Source organism: Setaria italica, chromosome II, assembly GCF_000263155.2.
Source record: "Setaria italica strain Yugu1 chromosome II, Setaria_italica_v2.0, whole genome shotgun sequence".
NCBI lineage: Eukaryota > Viridiplantae > Streptophyta > Magnoliopsida > Poales > Poaceae > Setaria > Setaria italica.
This window is the reverse complement of record NC_028451.1, coordinates 11,026,588-11,052,774: the sequence shown is the minus strand read 5'-3', so window position 1 is coordinate 11,052,774 and position 26,187 is coordinate 11,026,588. Positions and strand designations below refer to the sequence as shown.

The 26,187-nt window shown below is 41.0% G+C and overlaps 4 protein-coding genes across 4 annotated transcripts in view; 1 reads left to right on the top strand and 3 right to left on the bottom strand.

Annotated features, from left to right (window-relative positions):
• Positions 1-5,485: 5,485 nt before the first annotated feature.
• Positions 5,486-6,166, bottom strand: LOC101754138 (thaumatin-like protein 1). Its single transcript, XM_004955982.1, has one exon. It carries the CDS (start codon positions 6,164-6,166, stop codon positions 5,486-5,488), a length of 681 nt encoding a protein of 226 aa, XP_004956039.1.
• Positions 6,167-10,454: 4,288 nt separating this feature from the next.
• Positions 10,455-10,846, bottom strand: LOC101752652 (probable transcriptional regulator RABBIT EARS). Its single transcript, XM_004959111.2, has one exon. It carries the CDS (start codon positions 10,844-10,846, stop codon positions 10,541-10,543), a length of 306 nt encoding a protein of 101 aa, XP_004959168.1. The 3' UTR covers positions 10,455-10,540.
• Positions 10,847-15,569: 4,723 nt separating this feature from the next.
• Positions 15,570-19,372, top strand: LOC101753449 (methyltransferase-like protein 6). The gene is made up of 7 exons (XM_004955980.3): positions 15,570-15,945; positions 16,868-16,977; positions 17,402-17,586; positions 17,694-17,782; positions 18,002-18,104; positions 18,186-18,328; positions 18,793-19,372. The coding sequence occupies exons 1-7, from the start codon at positions 15,703-15,705 to the stop codon at positions 18,892-18,894; spliced, it is 975 nt and encodes a 324-aa protein (XP_004956037.1). The 5' UTR covers positions 15,570-15,702; the 3' UTR covers positions 18,895-19,372.
• A 341-nt stretch (positions 19,373-19,713) lies between these two features.
• The window catches only part of LOC101786800 (poly [ADP-ribose] polymerase 1), an 11,825-nt gene continuing 5,351 nt past the window's right edge, over positions 19,714-26,187 (bottom strand). Inside the window, exons 6-17 of the mRNA XM_022824270.1 lie at positions 24,954-25,046; positions 24,566-24,820; positions 22,954-23,191; positions 22,764-22,876; positions 22,603-22,679; positions 22,350-22,513; positions 21,537-21,728; positions 21,311-21,419; positions 21,036-21,118; positions 20,807-20,944; positions 20,211-20,393; positions 19,714-20,122 (exon numbers count right to left, since the gene is read on the bottom strand). Of these exons, the coding sequence (XP_022680005.1) occupies positions 20,075-20,122; positions 20,211-20,393; positions 20,807-20,944; positions 21,036-21,118; positions 21,311-21,419; positions 21,537-21,728; positions 22,350-22,513; positions 22,603-22,679; positions 22,764-22,876; positions 22,954-23,191; positions 24,566-24,820; positions 24,954-25,046 (1,693 nt within the window). The 3' untranslated portion in view covers positions 19,714-20,074. The remainder of the gene's footprint in view (positions 20,123-20,210; positions 20,394-20,806; positions 20,945-21,035; positions 21,119-21,310; positions 21,420-21,536; positions 21,729-22,349; positions 22,514-22,602; positions 22,680-22,763; positions 22,877-22,953; positions 23,192-24,565; positions 24,821-24,953; positions 25,047-26,187) is intronic.

The following is a 26,187-nucleotide window of genomic DNA, read 5'->3' as shown; positions in this document are numbered from 1 at the left end:
ATAGAGGGAGTATACCATGTTATTTTATACCAAAAGACTAAAACTTCAATGTCACAAGCAGGGGCGGACCCACAAATTGGTACAGCCCCGGGCTGAAACAGTGTCTACTTTACTATCTATTGGTGGACTGGGCTGTTATGGCCTACTGGGCTTCTTTTTCTTAACTGAGATCATACAAAATTTATATGTTCTAAGAGTAACTCCAAGAGGCGGCTAATCTTACTCCCAATACTTTTTTTTAGGAAAAAAGGAGAAAAAACGAACTCCAAACCTTCCCCAATTTTTTAGCAACGCTAAAAAATAGCCTACCACCACGTATATTTTAGCGTTGGCATTCCTCCCCTAATCCTGATTCCTGCAAGCTCGCGCGTCCCTTCCGATTAACCCAATACGATGACGTGACCTGTTTTAAAATATTGGAAGCTATTTATTAGCGATCTGCTGTGGATTGATATGTTTTTGGGAAATTTTTTTTTGAAGAACTCCCAATACATAGTTTTGAGGAAGAATTTTTTGGAGTACTCTTGAAGTTGCTCTAAGGTGATAATTTGAGCTGGACCTAGGCTGGAACCCCCATCCCGGATCCTGGATCTGCCCCTAGTCACAAGGGGAGCATTAATTTGATGTATAAAAATAAATTATATGATTCACTATGATAATTAATTGTCCCCCACTTGTTTGTGTTTATGGGAGTGGATTCAAAACGTGAACAAGGTTTTCTAATATTTGACATTAGTTAAGGTTGTTTCCTCGATATGGTGACTTATATATATCTTCTATTTAACTACGTGTCATGTCACAAAAAAATCCTATGTAGCACCAATTTAATATGCATGACACCGGATATGAAAGAGAAAAGAGTTGAAACAAGTGTTTATTTTTCTTTGTATAAGGCTAGTCCCAATAGGTATTGATTAGGTGTCATATAAGTTTTTTATGTAGAAAAAATTAAAAAAGAGAGAAAAGAAAGAGTACACAACTTTGGCATGGAATCCAATATTTACTCCCACAAATCAAATCTTGTAGGTCTACTTTATAGACACAATATGACATCAATTGATTGTTATCGTGCTCCTAAGAAACATGATACCATGCACACTTGATGCACTGTCTCTCACAATAATTTAATGCATTTCTTTGACATGAGTCCTAGATATAATAATATGATACTATGCAAAGAGCACCCAGTCTAAATTTTACGCACAAATCTAGAACAAAGCAGATTTGGAATTGTCTTTCCTTTCAAGGATAACTCGAATAAAAAGTCGGTACCTGGTGCACAAACAGAAGCCAGATAGAAGAGCAACAAAATGGTCCACGAGCTTCCCATGATAGCCTTAGTGGACAATCAGCAAGGCACGCGGAGAAATTCTAGGGAACTTTGTCATCACATAATTAATTCTGGAGCCCCTATGTATTTATAGGGAGAGCTTGCTAATGATATGACACTATGTGCAAACTAACCCGTAGCACCTTGCTTAAGGATAAAGTCAACTGAGGTATATCAATTGCTATCTTTTCTAAGATCTTTAAATCTGAATAATACAGACATGTGATCTTGGCACATCCGTTGGTGGACTCACAATATAAATGCTAAGCTCATTTTATGAAACAATAGAAGGTATGCTTTAGATAGGAAAAATCTCGATTTTAGATCTAGGCATATCCAGTAGCTAACTTTTTAAATAGGAATGGTCATGTAGTTGATTTTGGCAATAGGGGAATATGCTTCAAATAGATGAACTTGAGACTTTTTCACTCTGTATTTTTCGTGCCACGACAACTTCTTCCTCTCCATTCTTCCTCTTCAAATAAAAGAGCGGCCAGCAGTTCCATGGCCATACGCTGCCGGCATGTTGCCTAGTTAGCCTAAAATGTTAGCTTGCATGCTGCCGCATCATGTTTAAGCAAAACAGAAGAGATTGCATTCTGCATGCATGCATACCCTGATGAACAAATTAAACAAACCAACCATAGTCCAGCTATGTCGAGTCAATTCGTTGCTGCCCATATAAACAAATTAGTAAACAAATTAAACAATAACCCACACATGTTGAACCTGCACATGCATTAGTTGTGCCATGGGGATTAACCGAAATGGTTGATCATGCATCACGGTTAAAGTTAAACAAATTGCACGTCGGTGCGGCCGGCTCGGTTAATCAGGGCCAAAGCAAATCATGCACCTCAGGTAGAAATAAACAAACCCAACGCCACGGCAAATCTGGCGTCAACTTTGATAAAACAAATAGTAGTTTCTCATGGCTACTCATCACTTGGGTTGACAATAAGCATCAAAATCATGCTGTAGTCTATACATGTACGCAGGCATCCTACAAATTTCCTGCATGTTACGGGAGGGTAATCATCATGTGCCTTGGTTAAGGTAAAAAAAATAAATAATAAACAACCGTCAAGCTCGGCATACAAGCAGGCATACACATCTACGGTTTAGCAGAGGCAAATTAGAGTGAGTACGCCACGGCAAGCCCAGCGTATGAGCGTCTCTTGCATAGGTATTATGCCAAATACCCTGTCAAAATGTAACCGTATCAAATAGTGACAAACAAACCGGTCTAGATTGCACCATACATGCGTCTACCATATTACGATACCAGCATCCATTATTTAGTATACATAATTGGATGATATAGCCTGGTCATACTTCATTCAACTACAAGAGTCATTCTTGACAATACGTCAGCATGTCTAGTTGAAGTAAACATGAGACACACACGTGAGGTAAAAGTATTAGTCAGTCATGATTAAATTTTTACGTATGTTGCTTGCATGGTTTCATGAGACATGCGACATGCTACTCGTTCAGTTAAGTTAAAGGGTAGTATAAAAGATAATCCTGAGCTAAAGACTTGCATCTCAGGTTTGCTAAGCGTTGAAACAAGCTAGCAGAAAGTTATATACGTGTATTTGAGTACACCCATATGCTACATCTTGCATGAAAACCAAGTATTGTGCGTGAGCACGTGAAAATAATGAACGCATGCTATGCATAAAGAAACGGCGTCTATCAAGGATAGGTCTACGGCAAGCATTCACCTCTACGGCGAGAAGACTTAAGGACTTTTTTTTCGTAGATATGTAATAGGATAGCCATATGATATAATCTTTCTTTTTATGTACTTCTGTTGGAACTTTTAATCAGGGGTGTTCTCTACGGAGATGTAATTAACATAGTTTTTATGAAAATTTAAGAATTATGGAAGTATGGACTCTGCAATGCCTGAATTTCTTTACTTTGTCCCATTAAATTAAACTTAAAATAAACTTGTCTCTGCTGACACGGAGGCGGGCACCCTTTATCAGAATCCACATCATGTTTTGTGCTGTTGGCATTTCATCCTTTTTCAGCAATAAAGTAGAATTAATTAAAAAGAATAGTGGTTCCTACTATCAATATAAGAGAAAAGAAGGAATAAACGGGGGGCTGCTAATGTATTTTTCTAGTAGCCTGAGCATGTCAGTAGAAAATAGGTGACCTATTAGCTGTCATCATGGAGTAAACCGGCAACCAAACTAGCACAAGGGTGAAAAATGCACGGTATTAAGGGTGCTACTGTCTGATTTTGGAACTTGCGGGATAAAAGTAGACGTTCACTATAGTATATTTCATCAAATCTCTCATTGGTTACATCACCTTTTTGCTCCCATTATTTGGTATTCTCTATTAATCTAGATTTTAGAGTTTAGGCAAACTCACATATATTATATTTTTATTCAAGCTTAGAGATATACCGAACTCTTACGAGTGTGCGATGTGCCACATCATGAATTGCCATTGTAACCAATTTCATAAAGTGGCATAGCTGATGTACCATAGAAAATAAACAACTAAAAATTGAAGAAAATCAAAATCTCCAACCTATATATACAGCTGGTGTAATCCTCCATTCACGGCTTGTTTACGGCTTATTTCATAAAGTTCACTTCAAATGAACCAACTTTGGGTGAATATGGAATCAAAGCACGAGCTAAATCCAGCATAGGGGAAGAAAGCAACTCCATATGCTGTGCTTGAAGCTCTAACCACCAAATCAAGAACGTTGCTATCAACATCCTCACATCCACCTTCAAAGATGGTGAGAATATATAAGATACCCTTAACTGTTGAAGACTACAAATTAGAAAACCTCAACACCCGAAGTTTACCACCATGCAAAAGTCCTCCAAAGCGACACCTCCACCGAGGACACGACAATAGTTGTAGTCACTGCCTGCCCTAAATTGGGACACAAGTTTTCACCTGGAAGGGAATGCAATGATAGTGCCTCCAAGGAGGGAAACGGTGCCCAAAGGCATCATCACCATCGAAGCTGATAGAGTGACCATTATGGCTTTTACCGGTGCACCCTATCCATCACAACATAGCCTGAATAAATAATTGATGAGATACGTCCCATACCGTGCCATTGCCAATCGTTGAAGGCCATCGCACCCATTAATCGAAGTTGACAGAGAGCCCTAACGCCACCAAGCATGCGGCCCTTCACGAAATGCCTTGCATGGCACCTGCTCACAAGGGCCCATGCCATGCAGCCATGGCAATGGCTGGGCTATCGCTAGGAAGCGCCGCCGCAGCTGCAGTTGTCCTTCGGTGGTTGCAGCTAGCCAGAATGACCACCTCCATCGGTTGTGCAATCCCAGGTTGAAGGCCCTCGCCCGCTACATGCTGACATCGGGTGATAAGAGCGTGCTGCCCTACCATGGCATATAATGGATTTGGATCTGGATCTAGGGTTGCAAAGAGAGTGGAAAAGATGAGGGGAGGAATGGAGAGAAAAAGGAAGGAGGGGGCTGCCACCACCACAGCTGACTGTCGACGGTGGCGGTGACCGGCTGGGTTGGTGAGCGGAGTTTTTGGTGGCGGGTGCTGGTTGTCCTCATATTGCCTGGAAGGGATGATGCAAGGGTCAGTACGAGATATGGAACTTTGCATATTGCATAGGAACAAGATAGATGACACCAAACGCAAAAGATACTAATAGATTCATATGCACCAGGGAGGCTTGGCAAGCACGATTCCGATCGAGAAACGACAAATCTTGACTTTTTTATTTTTCAACCATTCATCTCTGTGACATTCCTTTTTTAGTAAGTTTTCAAAAACATTTTTGGGTAACTTTCCCATCCAACTTTCACCAATTTTTAGGGAAACTTTTCATGCAAACTTTTTTCAAGAGAGCTTTTCACAGGAGTTGGACAAACTTCTCTTTAAAAAAGTTATAGAAATTCTTTCAAACAAGATAGTCTGAGTGTTGAAGTCACTAGTGCCATCGAAACACACAATTGTCGTAATTAGGAACACAGTTCAAGCAGTGCCAAACATATACAAGCATATTACAGCGAAATCATCCATACTTGGCGCCGTGTACATGATGGCAAGCCTGAACCTATGTAGCTAGAGAAATGCAACAACATTTATTCCAAAGAGTTCCAAACGCGTGCTAATCCAGAGGTAAATCAAGGATCAAGGGCAGAAGAGGATCTGGTAATTGCCGCCGGACGCGCAGGTGAAGGTGCTGCTCCTGTCGTCATAGGCGTAGCTGTAGGCCTGCGGGCACTGCGCCTTGAAGAACTCCGAGTACCTGCTCGGCCTGCACGTGTCGGGGGTCCCGTACTCCCCGCGGCAGCAGAACTCGTCCGTGTTGAACGCCCCGCACGCGCTCCGGCACCCCACCGTGCTGCCGTCCGCCGCCCTCGCCGCCAGCTCCGGCGGGCACGCCGCGTTGATGTTGGCGGCGCACGTCACCGTCGCGCAGCCGCCGGCCGGGCCGCCGTACGGCAGGATCTGGATGGGCACGTTGAAGCCGTCGACGTTGCTGATGTCGTAGAAGTCCTTGCCGTCCTGGCCGTTGAGCGTGAACTCGGCCAGCGTGCTCGGCGCCTGGTTGCCGTTGCCGGCGCACTCGACGCGCCCCGTGGCGCAGTCGCCGGAGGCGCACCCGAAGCTGCCGGAGGCGTCGGTGGCGCAGCGGTAGCGGCCCCAGATGCGGCCTGACCAACCGGCGGGGACGCCCGGGAAGGCGGCGTCGGGGCCGGGCGGCAGCGCGAAGCCGGTGGTCGGGAAGCCCGGCTTGCCTGGGCTCGTCAGCACGCCGGGGTAGATCGTTTCCGGGCACCTGTTTGTGAACACGAATATTGTTGCCATGGCGCCTGGAAATGCATGTGAGCGCTTCAGCGTCGTCAGTATATCAAAATTCAAGGTAATTTTGGACCAAAATAGGTTACTCCAATCCCCCAAAAAATGACCATGATGAACTACATCATAGAAAATCTAGATTCCTCTGTTGGAGGATGAATAATAATATAATATACCTGGCAAAAGAACAGCGACCAAGAAGAGCGGCAACAAAATGGTCGAGGAGGCTCCCATGGTGTGGCTGTGGCCTAGGTGAACGATAACCGGGTAGGCAGCTAAGGAAATTCGAGCTTGTGCAACACAAATGGTATGGTGAAGCGCGTAGGCAGCATTTATAGCCGCATTTGAAGAAAAAATGTTACTAGGAAATCGATTCATAAAATTTTAAAAGGATACACAGCAGTAAATTGAAGATCATCTAGGAATCTATATTTGGAAAAGGCTAAGTGGAAACAACTATCATCCGGACGGCTCACCTGGCTACATCCATTGGATGCTTGCTGTGCCTATTTGGGATATTGAATGCATTAGTATCCAAAAAATTTCTTTCTCTCCTAGAAGTGCAACAACAATTTTGATACACAAACTCTTCACACACGCAGCTACTTTCCTTACAGACCGTCAAGCATCGTCGTTTCCTCCTCAGTGATAGCACACTCATTAAGTTTTGCTTGGCACATGGTGTTGCATACCGTGTTGGCTTACGCGGGGAGTTAGTTCATCACCGGCCGTTTCCACCTTGTCACTAGCCCAACTGTATTTGTTTGCTTCTCATTCAACTAGGGGCACTCATCACTATAAGAAAGGAAAATGCAGGGTAGTACTATGACCCATCCTTTGGCTGGGTTCTCACAGACCCACTTAATTCTGTCTTCACTATTTCTTTCTGCAAAAAGTGTATGACACATGCATGTGTACAAATATGTTTCATATAAACATTTGTACGAACAAATCTGAATAAAAAATTAGAATACAGAAGGTGGAAAAAATTATGGAAAATTCTTGGAAACAAACACTCGAAACAAAATTTCTAAATCACAAACAAAAAATTGGAAACAAAATCTAGAAAAAAGTTACTAATAGAATTCAAAAAACAAAAAGTTATAGACAAACTTTGGAAGAAAATCACAAACAAAACTATAGGCAACAAAAGTTCGGAGAATAAAAGCTATAGGCAAATTTTGGGAAAAAAATAAAAAAAGACAAAGGAAGAAAAATCCGTCATTGTTCCAATGAGATCCGTCGGTGCCCGAGCGGACACCGACGGATCTGACCACTCCGGCAAGAGGATCCGGTTGCAGACGGTTGTGCCTGCGCATATTCAGTCGCTCTTGCGAGCAGATCTGGTGGCGCCCCACACAGATTTGGACCCTCCAGCTTGACCCCCACTGTTACCGCTTGGGAAGCTCGGCTACTCCCACCGATGCTCTACTTGCATTGGTTAGGAGGGGATCCACTGAGCCATCATTGCTGCTTGCCGGCACTCCCACAGGACCACTTGTTGTCACTCCTTGGGGTTGTGCGTCCTTCCGCTGCTGGTTCTAGGGGATGAGAGAGAAAGAGAGGAATGAAATAGGTGAGGAGCGAGAGATAAGAGAGAATGGAAATGGAGAAATGAAAAGAGAAAGATAGAGGGGTGAGATTTATCTATTGAGGCCTACATCTGTGGGGGAAGGGGAAGGGAAATAGCACTTTCTTAACCTATATTTTATGATATAGGTGACCCTTTTCCTCTATAGTTTGGTTTATTTGTCCTTTACCACTTCCTTAACCTATATTTTATGATATAGGTGACCCTTTTCCTCTATAGTTGGCTCAGATCCCAAGTTTAAAGAATAGTATCCTTCCATGAGGATGACTATTGGGCTAAATGTCCCTCCACATGAAGAAATGGTAAGCTCAATAGACTAGTATGGTCTGTTGCGTGTGAGTCATTGAATTCAACCTTATTGGATGATGGAGATGGGTTTCAGAGTAAACATAGGCCTCTTATATACCTTGGTCAAGTGTGTGAGAGAGATGATAAAGAGCCAAGAGAGCTTCAGCCACATTCAGCTCATAGAACAACAAAGGAGAGAGAAGAGAGAAGAAGAAGCTTGCCATCCAGATTAGTGCGTCCCATGCAACTATCATCAAACTTGTGATTGGATGTGCAAATAAAGTTCGACTGTTGTCAAACTTGGGGAGCTTATTCCACACATGTTGCTTTCTGATTTGCATGGTTGGTTTGAGGATTTGGTTAGCGGAACATCAGTTTTTTTTTGGGGGGGGGGGCATTCGTCAGCATATTTAGTGGTGCATAGCTTTGGTAAGAGTATGATCTGAGGGGGTCAAACGTGGTTTGAATTGGCTAAAACTTTACTAACTCGTGAGGAACTCGTTGAACTTCAGTTGTACCAATTTTGAAGGCATTTGGATTTAAGATTTGCTCGGTATGAGCAGGACTTAGTGAAGTTGAAAGTAATACCTCTTATTGTACATATCTCGCTTTAATGTTGTTGCTATTATATTGCTGTTGTATGAAGGTAGGAATGCTTTGTTGTTGGTGGTGCTGCTGAGATGTACCTTTAGGTGTTCTAGAGAAGACTTCTTTTACCCATTATCAAAATTTAGTGGAAGAGATTAGGAGTGGGTTGATTGCCCCATGGTTTTTACTCCTCTTGTTCTGGAGGATGTTTTCCATATAAATCACCATGTCATTTATGCATTATGTGTTGATTATTCTGCTCCAAGTTGCTAGTTGAAACTATACTCAAAGTTCATCACAATATGTGGTAGCATCTTAGCAGCCATGTTCCCGGAACTATGGGATTGGGAACGTGGTATGACATTTATATGGAAGATTTTTACATTTCAGGATAATACCAGTTCTCTTTCCCGGAACGTAACCATTCTCGGAATGATGTTCCCGGGACCACGTTCCATGTTCCCGGCTGCTAAGGGAAATATTTGTACATTAGTATTGCTTGTTATTCCAACAGATGAACATGATTTCCTCTTATGTTCTCAAACTAAAACAAGCCCCGTGAAGCTATTTTCTTGCATTCTTAACCGAACTTTAGAATGCACAGTGGGTCATCAGCCTTTAACTGAACATGTAACTGGAGATATCTCATCATATTTATCGTTATGTGGTCATCAGCCTTTATTTGCTTGAATAATAAGGTGTGAGAGCACTGAAACAAAAACCAAAAGGTTCAATAGTACAGACAAATTTAACTATGAATATGATTTTTTTTTAACTGTAAGCTCTGCCATTTTTAACATGGCAGATCGATCGTCCACCAATAATGCCTGATCGATTATGGGACATCATATCCTAACATATATATAGTTTACAGTATAGGTCAAAACCACATCCATTTGCATACACATACTCTCTCATAACTTACACCGCCTTTTGCAAATTTGTTTCACTTCTCATCAGCATGATCCATTAAACCTGAAGTCAGAGAAAAATGGGAAAACTACATGTCAAATGATAAAGGTCATCAGTATCACCAAATAAGCGGGCAGCTATTAGTAAATCAATTATCATAATGTAGATTGGGAGCGAGTATCATGCATGATATTAAGATAAATTACATTGCTCTTAGAGGGAAGCTAAAGGAGGAGGCAGACTAGGGAGCGAGTTCATTTTGATATCTATAAACTCACAGAAGCAAATATTGCACAGACAAAGCTTGCTTATTAACACAAAGATTTTTTTTTTCAATTTCAACCAAGGAGTTTTTTTTTGTACTACTTTGATAATTTCCTTTCGAGGAAAATCAAGAAAAAAAAACCTAAAGGGTTAAAGTTTCGATGTAGCTGCAGGGAGATAAACTCACATTAATTAGAATATTTCGATCATTTTTGTTGCTAGAAAGGGCGCCAAACCATAATAGTTTCCTACAAACAATGTTTTAGTTTTCTTGGACCTATCACCCTTGTTATCTCGTATTTTCAGTCAGAACTCAGAACCTGAAAGTTACAATGCACTACACAAAATTCCAAATTTCCATCAATTTGACAAAGCATCAGAAGTCTGTCTTAAAGTACTTCTTCTTCAAGGGTGGGTAACTCAGATCCATATAGGAGGAGCTGAGAAAAGATGAAAAAAACTTATAAAATTTTCCTCCATATTGCGCGCATTCCACACACTTATATATATACATGAGCTACCAAACAAGTTAAAGTTAATTAGGATCACCTCCAAGAATTATTTGATCCTGCTACAGCAATCATCACTTCCTCAATCAAGTCTCGGTAGCGGACAAGCAAGAACCAAACTACCAAATGAAAAATGGAGCAGCAAAACAAGTAGCATGCTGACTTAGCTTCGTACCTATATTAATCAGCACATAGCAGCTCCACTACTTTAGCAAATTATGAGGTCTGCTATTAGTTATAAGGATAGCCTCCAAGCCTGAGCTCCAGATCAACATCCTCCTTCCTCCCCAGGGAGAGACCCAGGTGCACGTCGCCGCCGTAGGTCCGGGAGCCACCGGCGTCGTCCTGCTGCGGTGGCGCGGCCCCGGACTTGCCGCCGCGGTCCTTGCGGTGGATGTTCATGTGGCCGCCGAGCGCCTGCGCGTTGGTGAACCCCCTCTTGCAGAAGGAGCACTCGTAGTAGGCGGCCGCCGGCGCCCGCCTCGAGCCCTCGCCGGACGCCTCCGGTGAGCCGGCCTTGTTGAAGCCACCTTCCATGGAGCAATCAGCTAACAATTTCTATGGAGTATGGACCGTGTCAAAGCTAGCTGCTGTGGTGCCTGGAGAGTGAAGTTCTTAGGGTTTTTTAGAGAAATGCTAGCTGGGGACTCGGAGACTCCGAATGTAACAAGGTCAGGAGCCTTATATAATGACAGGTGCAGGTGCAAGTTGCTAGTTTTATTTAGGGAGTAATCGACACGGCTTTGACGTCTAGTTCTGGCGCCGTTTGGATGGCGACAAGGACGAGAAAACTATTCGGCCGGCCGCGGCCGGCCGTCCTTGCTTGCTTGCCAGTCCAGCGCCCCTGCCGCCCGGCCTCCTAGCCGACTGCAGTGCGAACGGTTCTTGTTCTCGGGCTTGGCGTGGCCTGGTAGCTATACCAAGAAGGCCAAGTTGCATATGTACATGTGCGTACGTGTGCCGGCGCCGGTAGTGGTGAACGGATGATGTACAAAATAAAAAGAAAAATCTAAGATTTACACTGCTGGTTATCCTTAATTACAAGCTTCGCATTGGATGGATTTTCAATTTTTTTCCTAGTATCGATCCAATATATGAATTTGAATATTGTTTGGAAAAATTAGTTTGTATATATATATATATATATATATTGTATACATGAGGAATTAATCGTTTACAAAAAAAAGTCATGACTTGTTCAGAAGCATAGTTTAGAAATCTAATTTATGGGCCACGGCCATACCATTGCAACAGCAGGTAGCAAAGGTGTATTATAAGACAGTGGATACAAAGATGAGTCGTTGCATCCGTATGCAATTTGTTTTTACTTAGATCCGCCGTTTCTCTTCCGATGCTATTTTTAGACTTTCTGTTGCTTTCACTCTTGGATGCTCCTGATGCAGCCGGCGGTTTCCTGTATATGTCACACTCTCTATCTACCTAAATATATTTCAGATATTTTTCGATCCAATCCAACATGTGATATAGTCTTTGTTACGTTTATGAGCGAGAGGACAGTGATTTGCTCGTGTGCACATGATAAATTATGTCAGAAATTACCGATTTATTGTCGAAACTAAGATCGATGATGCCGATTGTCCAGTCTCTTGATTTTGACGTGAATTTTCATGCACTATCAAGGCACCATTGGCTTCAGAGTTCTGGGGAGATCTGAACTCTATCTGAAAAAGACATTTCACTTCCTAATATATAATTCTTTTGTAAATTAACTTTTCACTAGGTAAACTATGTGGATGACCTATACTTTACCCCCTCCATTTCTGAATCAATGAAGCAATAAAATCACATCCGGGGAGAGTTTCCTATAGGTTTTCCTCTAATTGATCCCTAGGGACTAAGAATTTTAAAAGTATTATTTGTTAGAAACTGATGTATGCCGATCAAGAAGCGCAGAAGAATACTTCTCCAGGACTTACCTCGCATGCCTCTTGATTCAGTCAAATTGATTGCCATAATAGTTTGTCTGATCCTTTTGTCTCAAATGTCTTTCATTAGCACGTCTTGTCTACATATGAACGTACACATTCTTCTTATATGAGCCAGTTAAGAATACCATTATTCCTTTCCTTTTGTTGTGAGAAAATGAAGTCTCTTAAAAAAAATGAACTACCATGCATTGAGCACTTTTTTTTTGAAAAGCACTTGTTATTTAGACGCCTTAATTTCACTCCAAGTTTTACAGGACATAACTAGACATATTAATTTTTTTTCTCAAATAATATGAATGGCATATACCATATATGGGGTTTTTGTCTGTGGATGTAAATATTGGAATGAATGGGCATGTATGTACTGAGCTAATCAGTTTAATCATAATTCGATTTTATTTGTTTAAGAACACTCTAGTAATTTTTCAGGCAAGGCAAATTGTTTCTCGATGAACTGCTCTAAAACTCCTGTTTTTTAAAATAAAGAAATTGTTTCCAGCCTCTATATAGCAGCACACAGCTTACTTCTAGTTTTAGTTATTGGTATGTACTGCATCACTAACTAATATAAACCTAAAATGCATCGACTTTTCATATTAAGAACCTTACTAACCAATTATGTCGAGATGTCGTCGAAACCTACTTCTCATGATATCGAGATGTCATCGAAACCTACTTAGTAAAACCATATGGAAGAGACCAAGACCGACCACGGCCATGATGATTCTTAGCCCCTATTTTTTCTTTTTAAAAAAACTGAACATTTTGCCTCACTCCACAAGGAAGATATGGCCAGGACTGGCTATATAACGGGACGAAAGAATCATACGACAAGGTCTAGTCACAATCACCAAGCTAGTCTGCAGATCCAAGGTTTCAAACATAGAGAGGAGAACAAACATATAGAAATAGGACGGACGGCAGCGAATTGTTTTTGTGCGGAGTGGTTGGGTAATGAGTTGGACATAAGTGTCAAGAGAGCACTCGCTTTCCACCTGTTCACATCTCCACCGATCTGGAGGGTAGCTGCTGACCTCTTCATCAAGATCAGTACCTTAGTTCAGATCATTACGTAGAGTTTTTGTAGCATGTACATGTAGCAAGAAAAGAATTATTTTTGTTAGAGAAATTTTAGAATGGTTGTTAAAAATGAGAGCTCTAACGATGAAAATAAAGAAAGTAACTTGAAGTAAAAAAGAAATTTATTATTATTGTAGGAACTATGGTTAAGAAATCTTTTTGACCGAAGTCAGTAGGGAAGCCCCTACCTATTTTTGTATAATTTTTATTCCTAACTCATTTAATTCGCTCTCACAGGGAGTCGAACTCAGACCTGCTGAATGCTCTATCAACTAGGCTAGAGGTCCTTTCGCTTTGGTTTAGAAAAATTAGAATAAAATTGGCGCCTGATCTTTATTTTACGTGGAAAAGAATTCAGGCGCCTGGATATGTTGTCCAGTGAATACATGGAAAAATCAGAAGGCATGTCATATTCTTCTTATAAAGTCACTTAGACATTCGTCTTGGTAAAGATTTATTTGGTCGAATTGACATTTTCTTACCCAAAAACTAAGGTTGAGAAGGTGAGAGTTATCAAAGCAATGGTAAAAATAAATAGATCATCTCCCAAATCAAATACTTCCCATTTTCTTTTGATAAACCTATTTCATCTTAACACAATTACTAAATAAAACAATTATAATTATCATCCATTTAAATTTGTTATCAACTATTCCTCGTAAAACAAACGATCCATTAAGGACTCACGTTACCAATATAAACTTTCTCGCATTAATCTTGCAAGGAACATTAGAAGGTTGCACGTTATTTTCGAGATATAACTGAAATAATAAGACTATAAAAGAATAATTGTAGTCCTTACCAATATAAACTTTCTCGCATTAATCTTGCAAGGAACATTAGAGGGTTGCACGTTATGCTCGAGACATAACTGAAATAATAAGACTATAAAAGAAGAATTGTTCAGATTTGATAGAACGAAGGGACAGCGGCGGACCTTAGTACGTGAACATGGGTGTATAGATGTACACAGTACACCTAATAATTTTGATTAAAAAAAATTACATTGGGTATACATATAGTCATATTTTGGTCAGTCTGTATACATTGGAGTCCAGATAAACAAAACAGTCCACTTTACAGGTTGGGTTTGCCTCACCCTCCCATGTTTGGCCGCCTTGCTAGGTGATGGTTGCCTGATAAAAGTTAGCACACGCACGCGCAGTTTGCATTTTGCACAGTAGTCGAGCGTCGCTGCCTCGTTGGTCATCATTAGCGTTCTGCTCCTCTGTTCCTCCCTCATCAGTACTAGCATTCGGCAATTGGCGATTTTGCGCGACGCGGCAAAGCCTCATTGGCCAAGGCAGTCACGGATGCAAAGGAGGCTCCTTGTGAGTGGGGCGACCGCCGCCGGTGCTGGGCAGGGCTAGCCGTGTGTGCCAGCTATTGCTGTAGGTGATTGGCAAGAGAGAGAGAGAGAGAGAGTTGCTATTTTGTTTGATGGTAAGCTCTCAGTCAACCAAAAACCTTATATAGTGTAGCTCTGTTTTGCTCCCTTTGACAAGAATAACATGATAGAACTTGCTAAATTATATCCTAAAAACTTCTTAGTCATTCGGTTATGGAGTTGAGCGTCTATCTTACCAACTTAGTAACTTCATCGCTGATGTGTGTAGGGATAGTGGTTTAGCAAAGAATATTGGCGAGCTTTTAGTGTTGCTTGTTGAAATAAAGATGGATGTTATACACATATATATGTCCACAAATTTCTTAAATTGGTGCTACTGCTACCGGTTGCAACTGCAAACGTTCAAAGAGAATTTTCATCAATAGATTTTGTGAAGAATAAGCTTGGAAACAAAACGAGAAAAACAGAATGAGAGGTCAATCACCAGTAGAGAACTCAGTATTAGTCCCGGTTGGTAGGGTGCAAATCTCCTGAAAATCCATCCGAAATAAACCAATCGAGACAAAATGGGGGTCTTTAGTCCCGGGTCCTTCAACCGGGGGTAAAATCACAAGTGCAAATCTGCCACGTCAGGCGCAGGACAGGCCCTCTACTCCCGTACGTGAATGCTTTTAATTGAGAATAAATAGTACGTGATATTGTACGATTATGTGACTATTTGATTTCTACTTTTGCTTTCGTGGAACTTCAAATATTTTTATAGAATCATTATTCGGTTCATCGGGTACACTCGATATGAAAATCCTGTCCGCCACGGTACTTTTTCAAGGTTTTGTTCCTTTTTGTCCTTTTGCCCCGTTTCCCTTACTTTAACAATATATTACCGTCGGAGGTTTACGCCTGCTCACCCCTTCCCGTACCTGCGGCGGCGGCTCCCCTCCCGGCCTCCCGGCGACTTGAGCTCCCTCGGTGAAGTCCCCGTGGATCTTGCTAATTCGGCAACAAGCAGGGCCTCCATGGAAGTGGAAGAAGCGGGAGGCCAACTGGAGAACGCCGGCAAGGACGAGGCGGAGGCGGAGTACCATTCACACGACTTCGAGTGGGAGGACCTCAAGGCGGAGGTGGAATCCGACCCTGCCTTCTCCTACCACCTCTCCCCATTTCGCGTCCCTGCCGCAAGCACTACCTCGCAGCCGCAGCCTTCGTCGGAGGCCTGGAGAAGTTTCCACCGTCGCCACGCGTCCGGCAAGTTCTTCAAGGTTGCCTCTCCACCCCCTTTGCAGATACTTTTTTCCGTTTCCTTTCAGAACTGTGCATCTGCTTATCCAATCAGGACTAGTAGGAATTACTAGGAAAACGTCAGTCTGGACCGTCTGTTTCGTCTGATTTAGATTGCTGTTCTTCATCAATTTTCAGTTCAGAGCTGTGCCTTGGAGTTAGGCGTGCGATGAATTGACAGCACCCATATTTGGATGGAACAGGGTTGATTAGAGATTCACTGTCTTAATCATATACATATCTTTTTTCATTCATCAAGGAAAGAGTGCCAGTTGCAAAGTGGATAGAGGAACAAACCAAATGGAACGGAACCTCTTCTGGATAGCAGTTTTTTATGTTCTGTACCATTCTCTCAGAACTCTCAAACAAATTTATATTTCTAAACTTCTGAGTGGAATGAGCCTTCAGATAGCAATGTTTGGTTTTCTGTTCAACACCCGGGTTATGCAGCATTGACTAGGCCACCATAGAAAACTGGGAAATAGTGCCTTTGTTGGTCTTTTACTTGTGCACTATACATGTATGAATATAACACTAATACTTGCGCGCTATACATGTACGAATATAACACTAATACCTGTGCACTATACATAGTCAGGCTCAGAAATAGGATTTTCATCTGCACCAGAATGACCTTATGATTATTAAAATTATGCATTTGTTTTTATTGTGCCATAGTTTTTTCCAACATTTTCTTTAATTTCCTGCCCATTGTTCATCAGTAAATTAGATTCGAAAAATGGCATGCCTGACTGATTACTCGTCAAGTCGGCAAAGATACATGCAGAACCAATGTGTCAGACATTCAGACTGAATATGAACTAAAGAGTTTGCGGCATTAGACGTTGACACTTTGTGAATTGTGATTCATGTCAAGTTCATGTTCCTATGTTGCTTGTACAGGAAAGGAGATATTTGCTTAAGGAATTTCCTGAACTGCCTAACAGTAAAGATTATTCCAAGATTTTAGAAGTGGGATGTGGGAATGGAAGCACCGCTGTTTCCCTACTACGGTAATGTCCTCAGAACTATGATTTTGTTCAGCAAAATAGCTTTGATTGTAAACATTCACTGAGTTATTGGTATGGACTTGTTTTATTGTTCTTTTCTTTCATCTTCTTCTTAATTTAATGATGACGGGCAGCTCTCCTGCCTGTTCAAGGAAAAAAAGTCACCTGTTCTTAAAAGACAATGGACGGATGCTTTGTAATTCTAAACTCACTTTCAAGTTTTGCATGCTGATAGAGATTTATGATACTTCAAATCTTTCCTTCCAAATGTGATGTGTTGCAGTGTTGCTAGGATTGCGTCCAACAAATATATGGTCCTGAATATGTCGCGCTCTCTGTCCTGTATTTTTTGTTCTATCATCTTTTGTTATATTAACTGGAACTTAATTCCTAATGGCTACACCATCATAATGTATGGTTTCTTCAGGTCTAGTGAAAGCATTACTGTCTTTGCTTGTGACTGTAGTAAAGACACTCTCGAGAAGGCAAATGAGATAATATCCAATACAAAAGGGATTGATATCAAGGATAGGTTCCAGCCCTTTCTAATGGATGTTTCTAAAGAAACTTTTCCAGATTGGCTATGCTGCATTGCCTGTAAAAGTTCACATGGAAAGGCTGCTGAATTTTTCTTGGTTATTCATTTAATTAAGCCCTTTATTTGAGTTTTCTTTTTGCACTACCTAGTTCTGAACTCTGCATAACATTTTTGTTTTCAGATGCAAGTCATCATAAAATGAGAAAAGAGCACCCAGGCTTCCTGAGAGAGAATCAATGTTGTGTCGGCGGCATGGATTTTATCACCATGGTAGGTTGATCTTTTGCATGTGGTGCTATTAGGTTGGTTGTTTGTTTTTTTGCGTCCTTTTAATTATTCATCATGATGTACCTATGCCTGTATCTTTTAAATTGTATTGCAAATTTTTAGTTCTGAATGTACTTTGGAAAGCAAAATTTTTAAAATATGCCTACTTGTGTTTGTAAATATATTATATGCTGTGGTTTTCTTCATTCTTTTTGGTGGCAGATATTCACATTATCAGCCATACCCTTCGCCATAATGCCAAGTACTATAGAGCAGTGTGTTTCTGTTCTGAAACCAGGTGGCCTCCTTCTGTTTAGGGATTATGGTAATTGCTTATAGACATACAATGGTATAATTTCACATTGCTTATGACAAACTAGTCTCTGACAGCTCTTTTTTTTATTAGGTCTTTATGACATGACAATGCTTCGGTTCTTACCTCATCAAAGAGTAGGGTTTCGGGAATATATGCGGTCAGATGGCACCTTGTCATACTTCTTCACATTGGACACTGTGAGAGAACTCTTTCATGCTGCTGGGCTAGTAGAGGTAACTCTCAAATTCTTCAACATTTTTCAGGGTTAGAATGTTACCTTTTGAAGTTTGACCACTTCCATCATGCCCAATGCGGCTCTTGATGCCTCATGTTGGTGTACAAAATTATTGAATTGAGTTTTTTTAGACTTGACTGATTGTTTCGTATGCTTATTGAAATAGAAATGTTCTGTATGGATCTAATGCACTGTAGTTTTACATAAGAATTGTGCATTGTATCAATTACAATGTGCAGTTGTGGTATATAATTTTGTATTATAGTTAGGTACAGATCTTCCATGGTTCAGTGTTTCTTCCAAATTCATCAACAAGCTGCTATAATCATACTCTGTTTTGTCTGGTCACTTATATTGTTTATTTATTGGAGTTTCCTTGCATATCTATTGCCTATGTAGTTATACATCATTCTGAATCCAAGTTTACAAAACGCTTACTTACATTTGCCCACCGCTCTGCAGTTGGAGCTGGAGTACTGCTGTGTCAAGTCAGTGAACCGAAAGAATGGGAAGAAGATGCAGCGGGTATGGGTGCATGGGAAATTCCAGAAACCACCAAGCTGACGCCAACTGTGGCGGTAGCAACATTAGAGAGGCGGTTTTGTCTGGCCACTTTGTTGCTCCAACAAAGCGCGGTGAAGAGTGAACGTTGTGTTCCCACAAACTTCTTCCTCTGCTGTGGAAATTCAGTGGCCCTGCTTCAACACTAGCCATTCTAGCCACCGAATCAGAGTCCCTTTGCACGGACTGCCTGACCGCTCCTCAATCCCTCTCCATAGTTGCATGCTAGCGTTCTCTCGGGTGGTTGGACTTGGATTTGATCTGGACCCGTTGCGTTGGAGTATGCTGCAAGAATGTCGTTTTGCGGCTTGCGGGAGAAAGCAAATGAACTCTAGTGAGACATGCTCAGACTTGAAAGCTCACACTGGAGTCCTTTTCCCGGTTTTGCTTTCATGTAGGTATGTAAGGTCATCAAATTTTGTTCAGACTGGCTTGAAAGTTTACTTCGTTTTCCTAAACATGCTTGTAGATCCAGCGTAACTGAAGTTTTAGCTTCCACGATCCTGAACCAGTTTCAACCTAAAAATGTGGTGAAAATCTCAAATCTTTCTTTCTTAGATTAGACAAAAAAAACTCAATTTTTGGAAAGTCGAATCATCATTGTGTTGATTTCGTACAAGTTTCCCTGCGAAAATTTATGTGCGATGGCCCTTGGACAAGCTTGTAACGCCCAATTCGGGGATGCTTGTGCACTTGTGCTACAGCAGACAGCAGGTGAAAGATAACTTTACTGTCACCAAATTAAATCAGTTTACCCCTCGCAGTTAGGATCAGAAAATCCAACACCATCCCACTCTTCGAACCAAACACGCCGTACGTCCGTTGAAAGCACAGCCAACGCAAGTGAAGATAAAATAGCAGGAGATCATCAAGAGGTTCCAGCTGCCATATTACTCCTAATAGATTCAAGCAGCAATTTGTCATCATCTAACATAAGACAACTGGTGGATGATTTGTGCTACTCGCGCCGATGCCCATGCAACACTTCCCAATCTGTCATCTAATAAAAGACATAAGCGGTGGATGATTTGTGCTACTCACGCCGATGCCCAAGCAACACTTCCCAAAATGGATCAAGCGCGAGCACTACCTAAACTGCAGGTTAACAGGACCGAATATACACAGCCAGAGCACTAATACCATAAGTGACGCGCCAACCAACTCTACTTGTTTAGTCTCCCAGTCACCTCTTGTGGTGGAACCGCACCTTCAGCAAGAACTGCATCTTCACCTGCCAGACACGGGTTTTCACGAAAGGTCAGCAACAGTCTCCAATGAACCACAAGAGGGAAGGCGCAAGGTGAAGGATGTGTCCGGACCTGGGATGTGTTATAGACGATGTACTCATTGTACAGGAGTTCGGAGCTCCTGACTGATGATGGCACGGGCTTGCCGCAGGGGACGACGACATCATCCCTCCAGTTCACAAACTCCGACTCCAGCGGCACAGTTTTGCCCAAGCCCTTGGTGGAGTGCTTCCCTCTTGGAGGTTTGTCCATGGACTGCATCAACAAGGACATGCTAAGCCCCCATGGAAAAGGACCAAATGATGGCACTTGAATTATGAATAACGAAAGCCCCCATAACAAAGTGTCACGAGGTCCTATGAGTGATGTGTTTACTAACCCAGTATACTATAACCCTAAACTAAAGAGGACGTAGGAATGTGTAAATAGGATCACAGGGAGAACAAAATGCTAGCTCTTAGATCATTTCATTATAACCGTTGATCAGTGATGCAAATATGTGAACAAATTTAGGAAATCAGAGTCTTGATATATCTATGGCAAATATATTTTATCTGGATCCTGTCTGAGTGCCACAACAACCTACATGGCATAGCAGATAAAATGGAAGGAGACAAAAGCCAATATGAGCAATTAGATTGCTTTCACCAAGATATTTTGAAGCTTACCGTAGCTTTCTTTAGTTCATACATGTCTCCTAAAGCAACCTCAGAAAGAAGCATCAAACCAACTGGATTGCCCCTATCCACATAACAGTATTGTGCACTCTTGCTTACTAAATCTGCAAAGTAGAGGCCTTTGCCGAACTGTCAAATAAAAGAGGAGCATCATCAGATAATTATATTCAACCAACTGGTGCTACAATGAAAACATATTGAACGTGGATAATGAGCAAACCATATAGCCTGTAACAGGAGCCTCCGGAGGTGCGATCCTTAGTCCTTGGCTAAGAATCCCAACGAAATTCGTCAGCCTTGAACCTAAAAGTTGAGTTTTACAGAGAGAAGGGTTATTCTTCAGAAATGTTTAAGAGATCTCAAATGCTACCAAATTAACTGTGAATTTGTAAATACTTACCTGTGCATTTAGTAAACAATAAGTAATAAATGTACACCATTGCAATGATTGTACACTGAGAGGTACAACTAATGCATATTCAAACTATTGCTTACCATGCCATAATAGCATCTTATTATGCAGATTATTTTTGTATCTTGAGTACTTATTAAGTTCTCCATCTCGATCAAGTGAAAAAACTTCCTCTAGTTCCAGTGACCAGTCCTTCAAAATAAAAACATATCAAAATGTTTGGCGGAGGAACCCAAAATAAACAGAATAAAAACGGCAAAGTAATACAAACAAAAATGCACTGTGTGCGGAAGAGAAATAGGACCATACCTTGTGAGTAGGAGCATGTGTGTTGAGGAGATAACGCTCAACTAGCTTGTAATCTTCACTATCATGAGGCAGTGGGGCAATGTTGCAGTGAAGCTTCATGTACTTATCATCAAGAGATTCATCATTATCACTGTCGAAGCCAACTAGCTTAGAAGCAATTTCAATATCCTGCAGAGCTTCAAGCATTTTTGCCTGTAATTAAGTTACAGGCAAGTTAGGTCTAAGAAAGTTCTTTCATCATATTCAAGGAAAATAACTACAACAGAATGACTAGAGAATCATGAACAGCACAAAATAGACAGGATAATAATAATCATAAAATAGACTAAGGTACAGATTCTAATGGCAAGGAAGATAACATTATGTCACAAACAAAAGAAATATAAAATGTCCTTGCTGTATCATAACTTTCTGCAAAATCCATGCAAGTGCACAGCATAGAGAAAGATTGAGCAAAATACAAGATGCATTTAGAATTTGCACCACAAATAGCAGCAGTACATACATCGCGATTTAGTTCAAATGACTGTGTGGCTTTATTTTCATATATGACATAATTGCAGGACCAATACTATATTCTTTTGACTCTGTTTAAGCTTGTGTAATGGTGTAGCTCTATCATTACATGTAACAAAGGATCAATACACATGACATAGCAATGAACTTGCAGCATTATAGACAGCATTTATCAGAGGAATTATGGGGAAACCGATCTACTCCAATGAAGAAGTTAACATGAACTAAGAAATATAAGAAGAGTTATAGAATACTTCTTTCAATTTACAGGAATAAAAGTGGGTAATGAGAGCATACTTTGATCATTATCTCGTCCTCATCCCGTATAATGTGAGGATGAATAGAAGGAATAAGGGTGAAAAAACGATTGCTCGCAGCAACAATTAAGCTTTCTCTAACAGCCAGTGCTTGATCAGCTGTGTTCTTCAACAAATTTTGTATCTCAGTTAATGCTTCGAATCCTGCAAGTAGTGCGAGTGTAACCATCTTCACATCATCATAAATTTGAAAGATAAAGATATGAGGTCCACAAGGAACGATATTAGCACACCTTTCTGAATATTTTCCTTGCTTAGCTTCCCAAGAGGCATTTCCGACATATTAATTTCAAATTCCGTCATAGCAGCTCTGGAAAAAGGTTTATTTTAATACAAGAGGAGCAAATAAAAAATGTAGGCAAGCATGACATTGAGAAAAGAAGCAATAATGCACCTATATGTCTCCACGTTGAAAAGCATCTTCATAAGTTCTAGCAACTGAGGAGCAAGAGAACTTTTTGTTTCACTGATATCTTTCCGTTTGGGTGCCTGCTTAACACCATAATCCTGCATTGCATTTAACAAATCAGTTGAAATACACAAAATGAGTAAAATCAATGTTAGATATTTTTTTCACAACATACAATATCAAGCGGGTAAAACCTCCCAGGCTGCTTCTGGAAATTGGTTTTCCGTTCCCATGCTTCCCATGGGTTCCCAGTCTTCTCAAGAAATAATCTTTTGAATTCCTGGATTGCATCAGTTTTTGACATCTCCTCCAGCTTTTGCGATCCAATTCGTTCATTCCCAACCCTTCCCCACTTTCGAAATACATAGCATTCAGACCCATCATCCTCTTCAATGACCTGGAGTACATAGTAACTTCATGGGAAAAAAAAGGAAAGAAAAACTAGTAAGAAACGAGCCAGAGCAATAGCATCATAGCGTGGAATAACATAACAAGGTAGCAATTAGTATAATTAAAACATGAGGCTAAGTACTTTTTTACTGTGTTGCATTTCTAAGCATCAACCAATCTCTGACAGGACATTTTTTTTCCCACTAAGGACCTTGCCCGAATTTCATTACTAGAAGCAACGAAATTACAAAGTTCCAGGTTCAGGTTACACAACCAGAATGAAGCTACTGAAAAGCAAACAAAAGCGAGCTCCAGCTGAACGAACAAAGGGCCCCTCTATCTGAAGAACACACCACAGGAGACTAGAGTTTTAGACAGTAGACATCTACATCATATCTCTGACAGGACATGGAACAGAAAAAGTATGCAAGTTTCGATATTATGGGCAACAGTCTGACAGAAAGCAAGACAAACTTGACTTGCACCTGGCGCCAGAGTTTGTCGAGGCAGTAGGACACAGTGACTACCAAACCCTAGCAAGCGAAACTAGGTTTGTGCAGAGAGGAGAGGAAGGGCAAGACAGAAGAGATGACGTTACTGACTCAGTGTATGTCTCTAACATGGAACTGACATCAAATGGGGTGGAAAACCAGATCGTTTTCAGGACGTAAGGTGCATTGCAGCTTGGCAGGCATACAGACAGTTTAGATGTTCGGGGTGAAATTTGGACTCCAAACAGGTTTGAAGGGGTCATAAACTTATTTGAAGCAACAATAACAAAGCTTCTTAGTCCCAAGCAAGTTCGGGTAGTCCCAAACAACAACTTGTTTAAAATTACAATGATGAATTTTCTTTCTAGTAGAGAACAGGGACTCCAAATGTCCAATCAAACTTCTACAGAAAATACAAATTATAAGAAGTTAAATCCAAACACTCGGTTGTCGTGGGGAGTAACTGTTAGAGCCTAGTGGTGTGTCCCCCCTGTTGTGTTGCATCTACCATGCATGTTCAAGATCCACGTAGAATAAAGCAAGTGCTGAAAGAAAGGATTGGATGGCTTCCAAGTTCCAAAGGGTAAATTATATAAAGACTAGCAGATAACAATTTGAATTTATTACCTCCTGGTTAGTAAGAACAAGATAGATATTTACTTTGTAGATACATTTCTGCTCTGCTAAACACTAAAGGTCAGGTAAAATCCAAAAAACAAACGACAGATAGTTCATGGTACAGCATATGGGGCCCAAATCAACCAAAATTAGCAGGAAACAGGGTTATTTCCAAAAGGAGAGAACTTATTGCGGGTAAATGATAGAAAGAAACTTTTGAACTATCCCATCGAAAAACGAGTTCTGAATCCCAAAAGAAAATATTGTGAAAGAGAAAAATGTCCTTGCCTGTTCACACCTCGTGCCAAGTCAGACATGTTTAAGGTTGTATTGTAAATGCTTTTTCCATCTTCAAGAATATGAGCTGTATCTTGCAAGCCGGAGGACTCATGAACTGCACTTCGGCCCTTAACTTTAACAGTGACAGTACCACCTTTTGACTCTAAGGTGTTCTCTACTTTATACAAATCAAATGGAAGTGTTCTATTTTTTCTAATGCATTCTCCAATGTAATCCTCTCTTACAATCGGTATCTTCAGCCTCCTGCAAACAAATGGATATATATGTATCATGGAATCTGAATCCTTGATAGTAGCTATCAAAAGGAAGGCATAAAATTACAATTGAAAAAAGATGGACAAATGAGAGAGAGAGAGAGAGAGAGAGAGAGAGAGACCTTGCTTTCCTAACTTCAGCATTCTCATTGTCGAGCTCCCCGCATGAAATTAAACAATCAACGTCTGCAATGCAAATATTCCCTATAAGCATATTGCAACATCACTTTCTAAAAACAGTACCAGATATTGTCTTCCTTTAGTCTTTGGGAAATTGCAAATATACCACTAAAAATCACTTCATGTTGCAAATACCACCCTTGAAGCTTATTAGTTACATTTACAATCTCATAACTCTAACTTCAATGTATACATTTAACAACAAAAAGGAAAAAAAAACTCTTAACTATTTGGGTGTTTAGGAGATGCCATGTTGGCTCGTTCCACATAGGTTGCTACTGTGGGAGGTAGAAGAGGGTTGAGGGTTTAAGGATGCACTAGGGCCAATCAGACTCCGCAATTGTGACTCGGTCTTGTTTCTGGAGGCGACAACTACGCATCCAAAGTCGCATTACGGCAAACATGCTATCATGGCATAGCATCAAGGGGGATTTGGCACTGGGTTTAGAATTGTGGGGTAGTAAATGCAACTAAGGAAAATGTTGGAACTCGAATTGACCTGTAGGGGGTTATTTGCACTTTTTTATCAAAAAAATGGCCTAACTGGCAGAGCTCAACCATCTGGTGCATGATTTTGGGACTGATCCTTCCATAGAGGACCATTGGAGCCATATTTGGGGGACAGGCAGCTTCAGCTCTACACAGCTGAAGGGCTCTATGACAGTCAGCCCTGTGTTCATGTGGATGTGGAAATCTTGTTGCAGAGGACACCACAAATTCTTCTTCTGGCTGCTACTATGTGACAGGCTTAACACCAGAAACATTCTAAAATGCAAAAGGATTCTAGATGACTACAGCTGTGCCCTATGCAGTTCTGTGGTAGAAGAGACCCTACTCCACCTGTTTTTCTCATGTCCATTCAGTCAATGGTGTTGGCGCCTTCTCCACATACGCTAGAATCAGTCTTATGTGTCTTGACATGATTGTCGAAGGTAGGAGAGACTTTGGGTCTAAAATTTTTCAGGAAATTATCATAATGACCTGTTGGGCGATCTGGAGGCACCGCAATGAGGTCATCTTCGACAACATTCCACTTTCTTTAAGTGGAAGCAAATTTTCAAGGAAGAATTTGCGCTTGTTTTGCATAGGGCAAAGCCATCCTTGAAAATGGAGTTAGAAGCCTGGTTGTGTAATTTCAGATAACTATTCCCCCCGACCCTCCCCCCCCCCCGACCC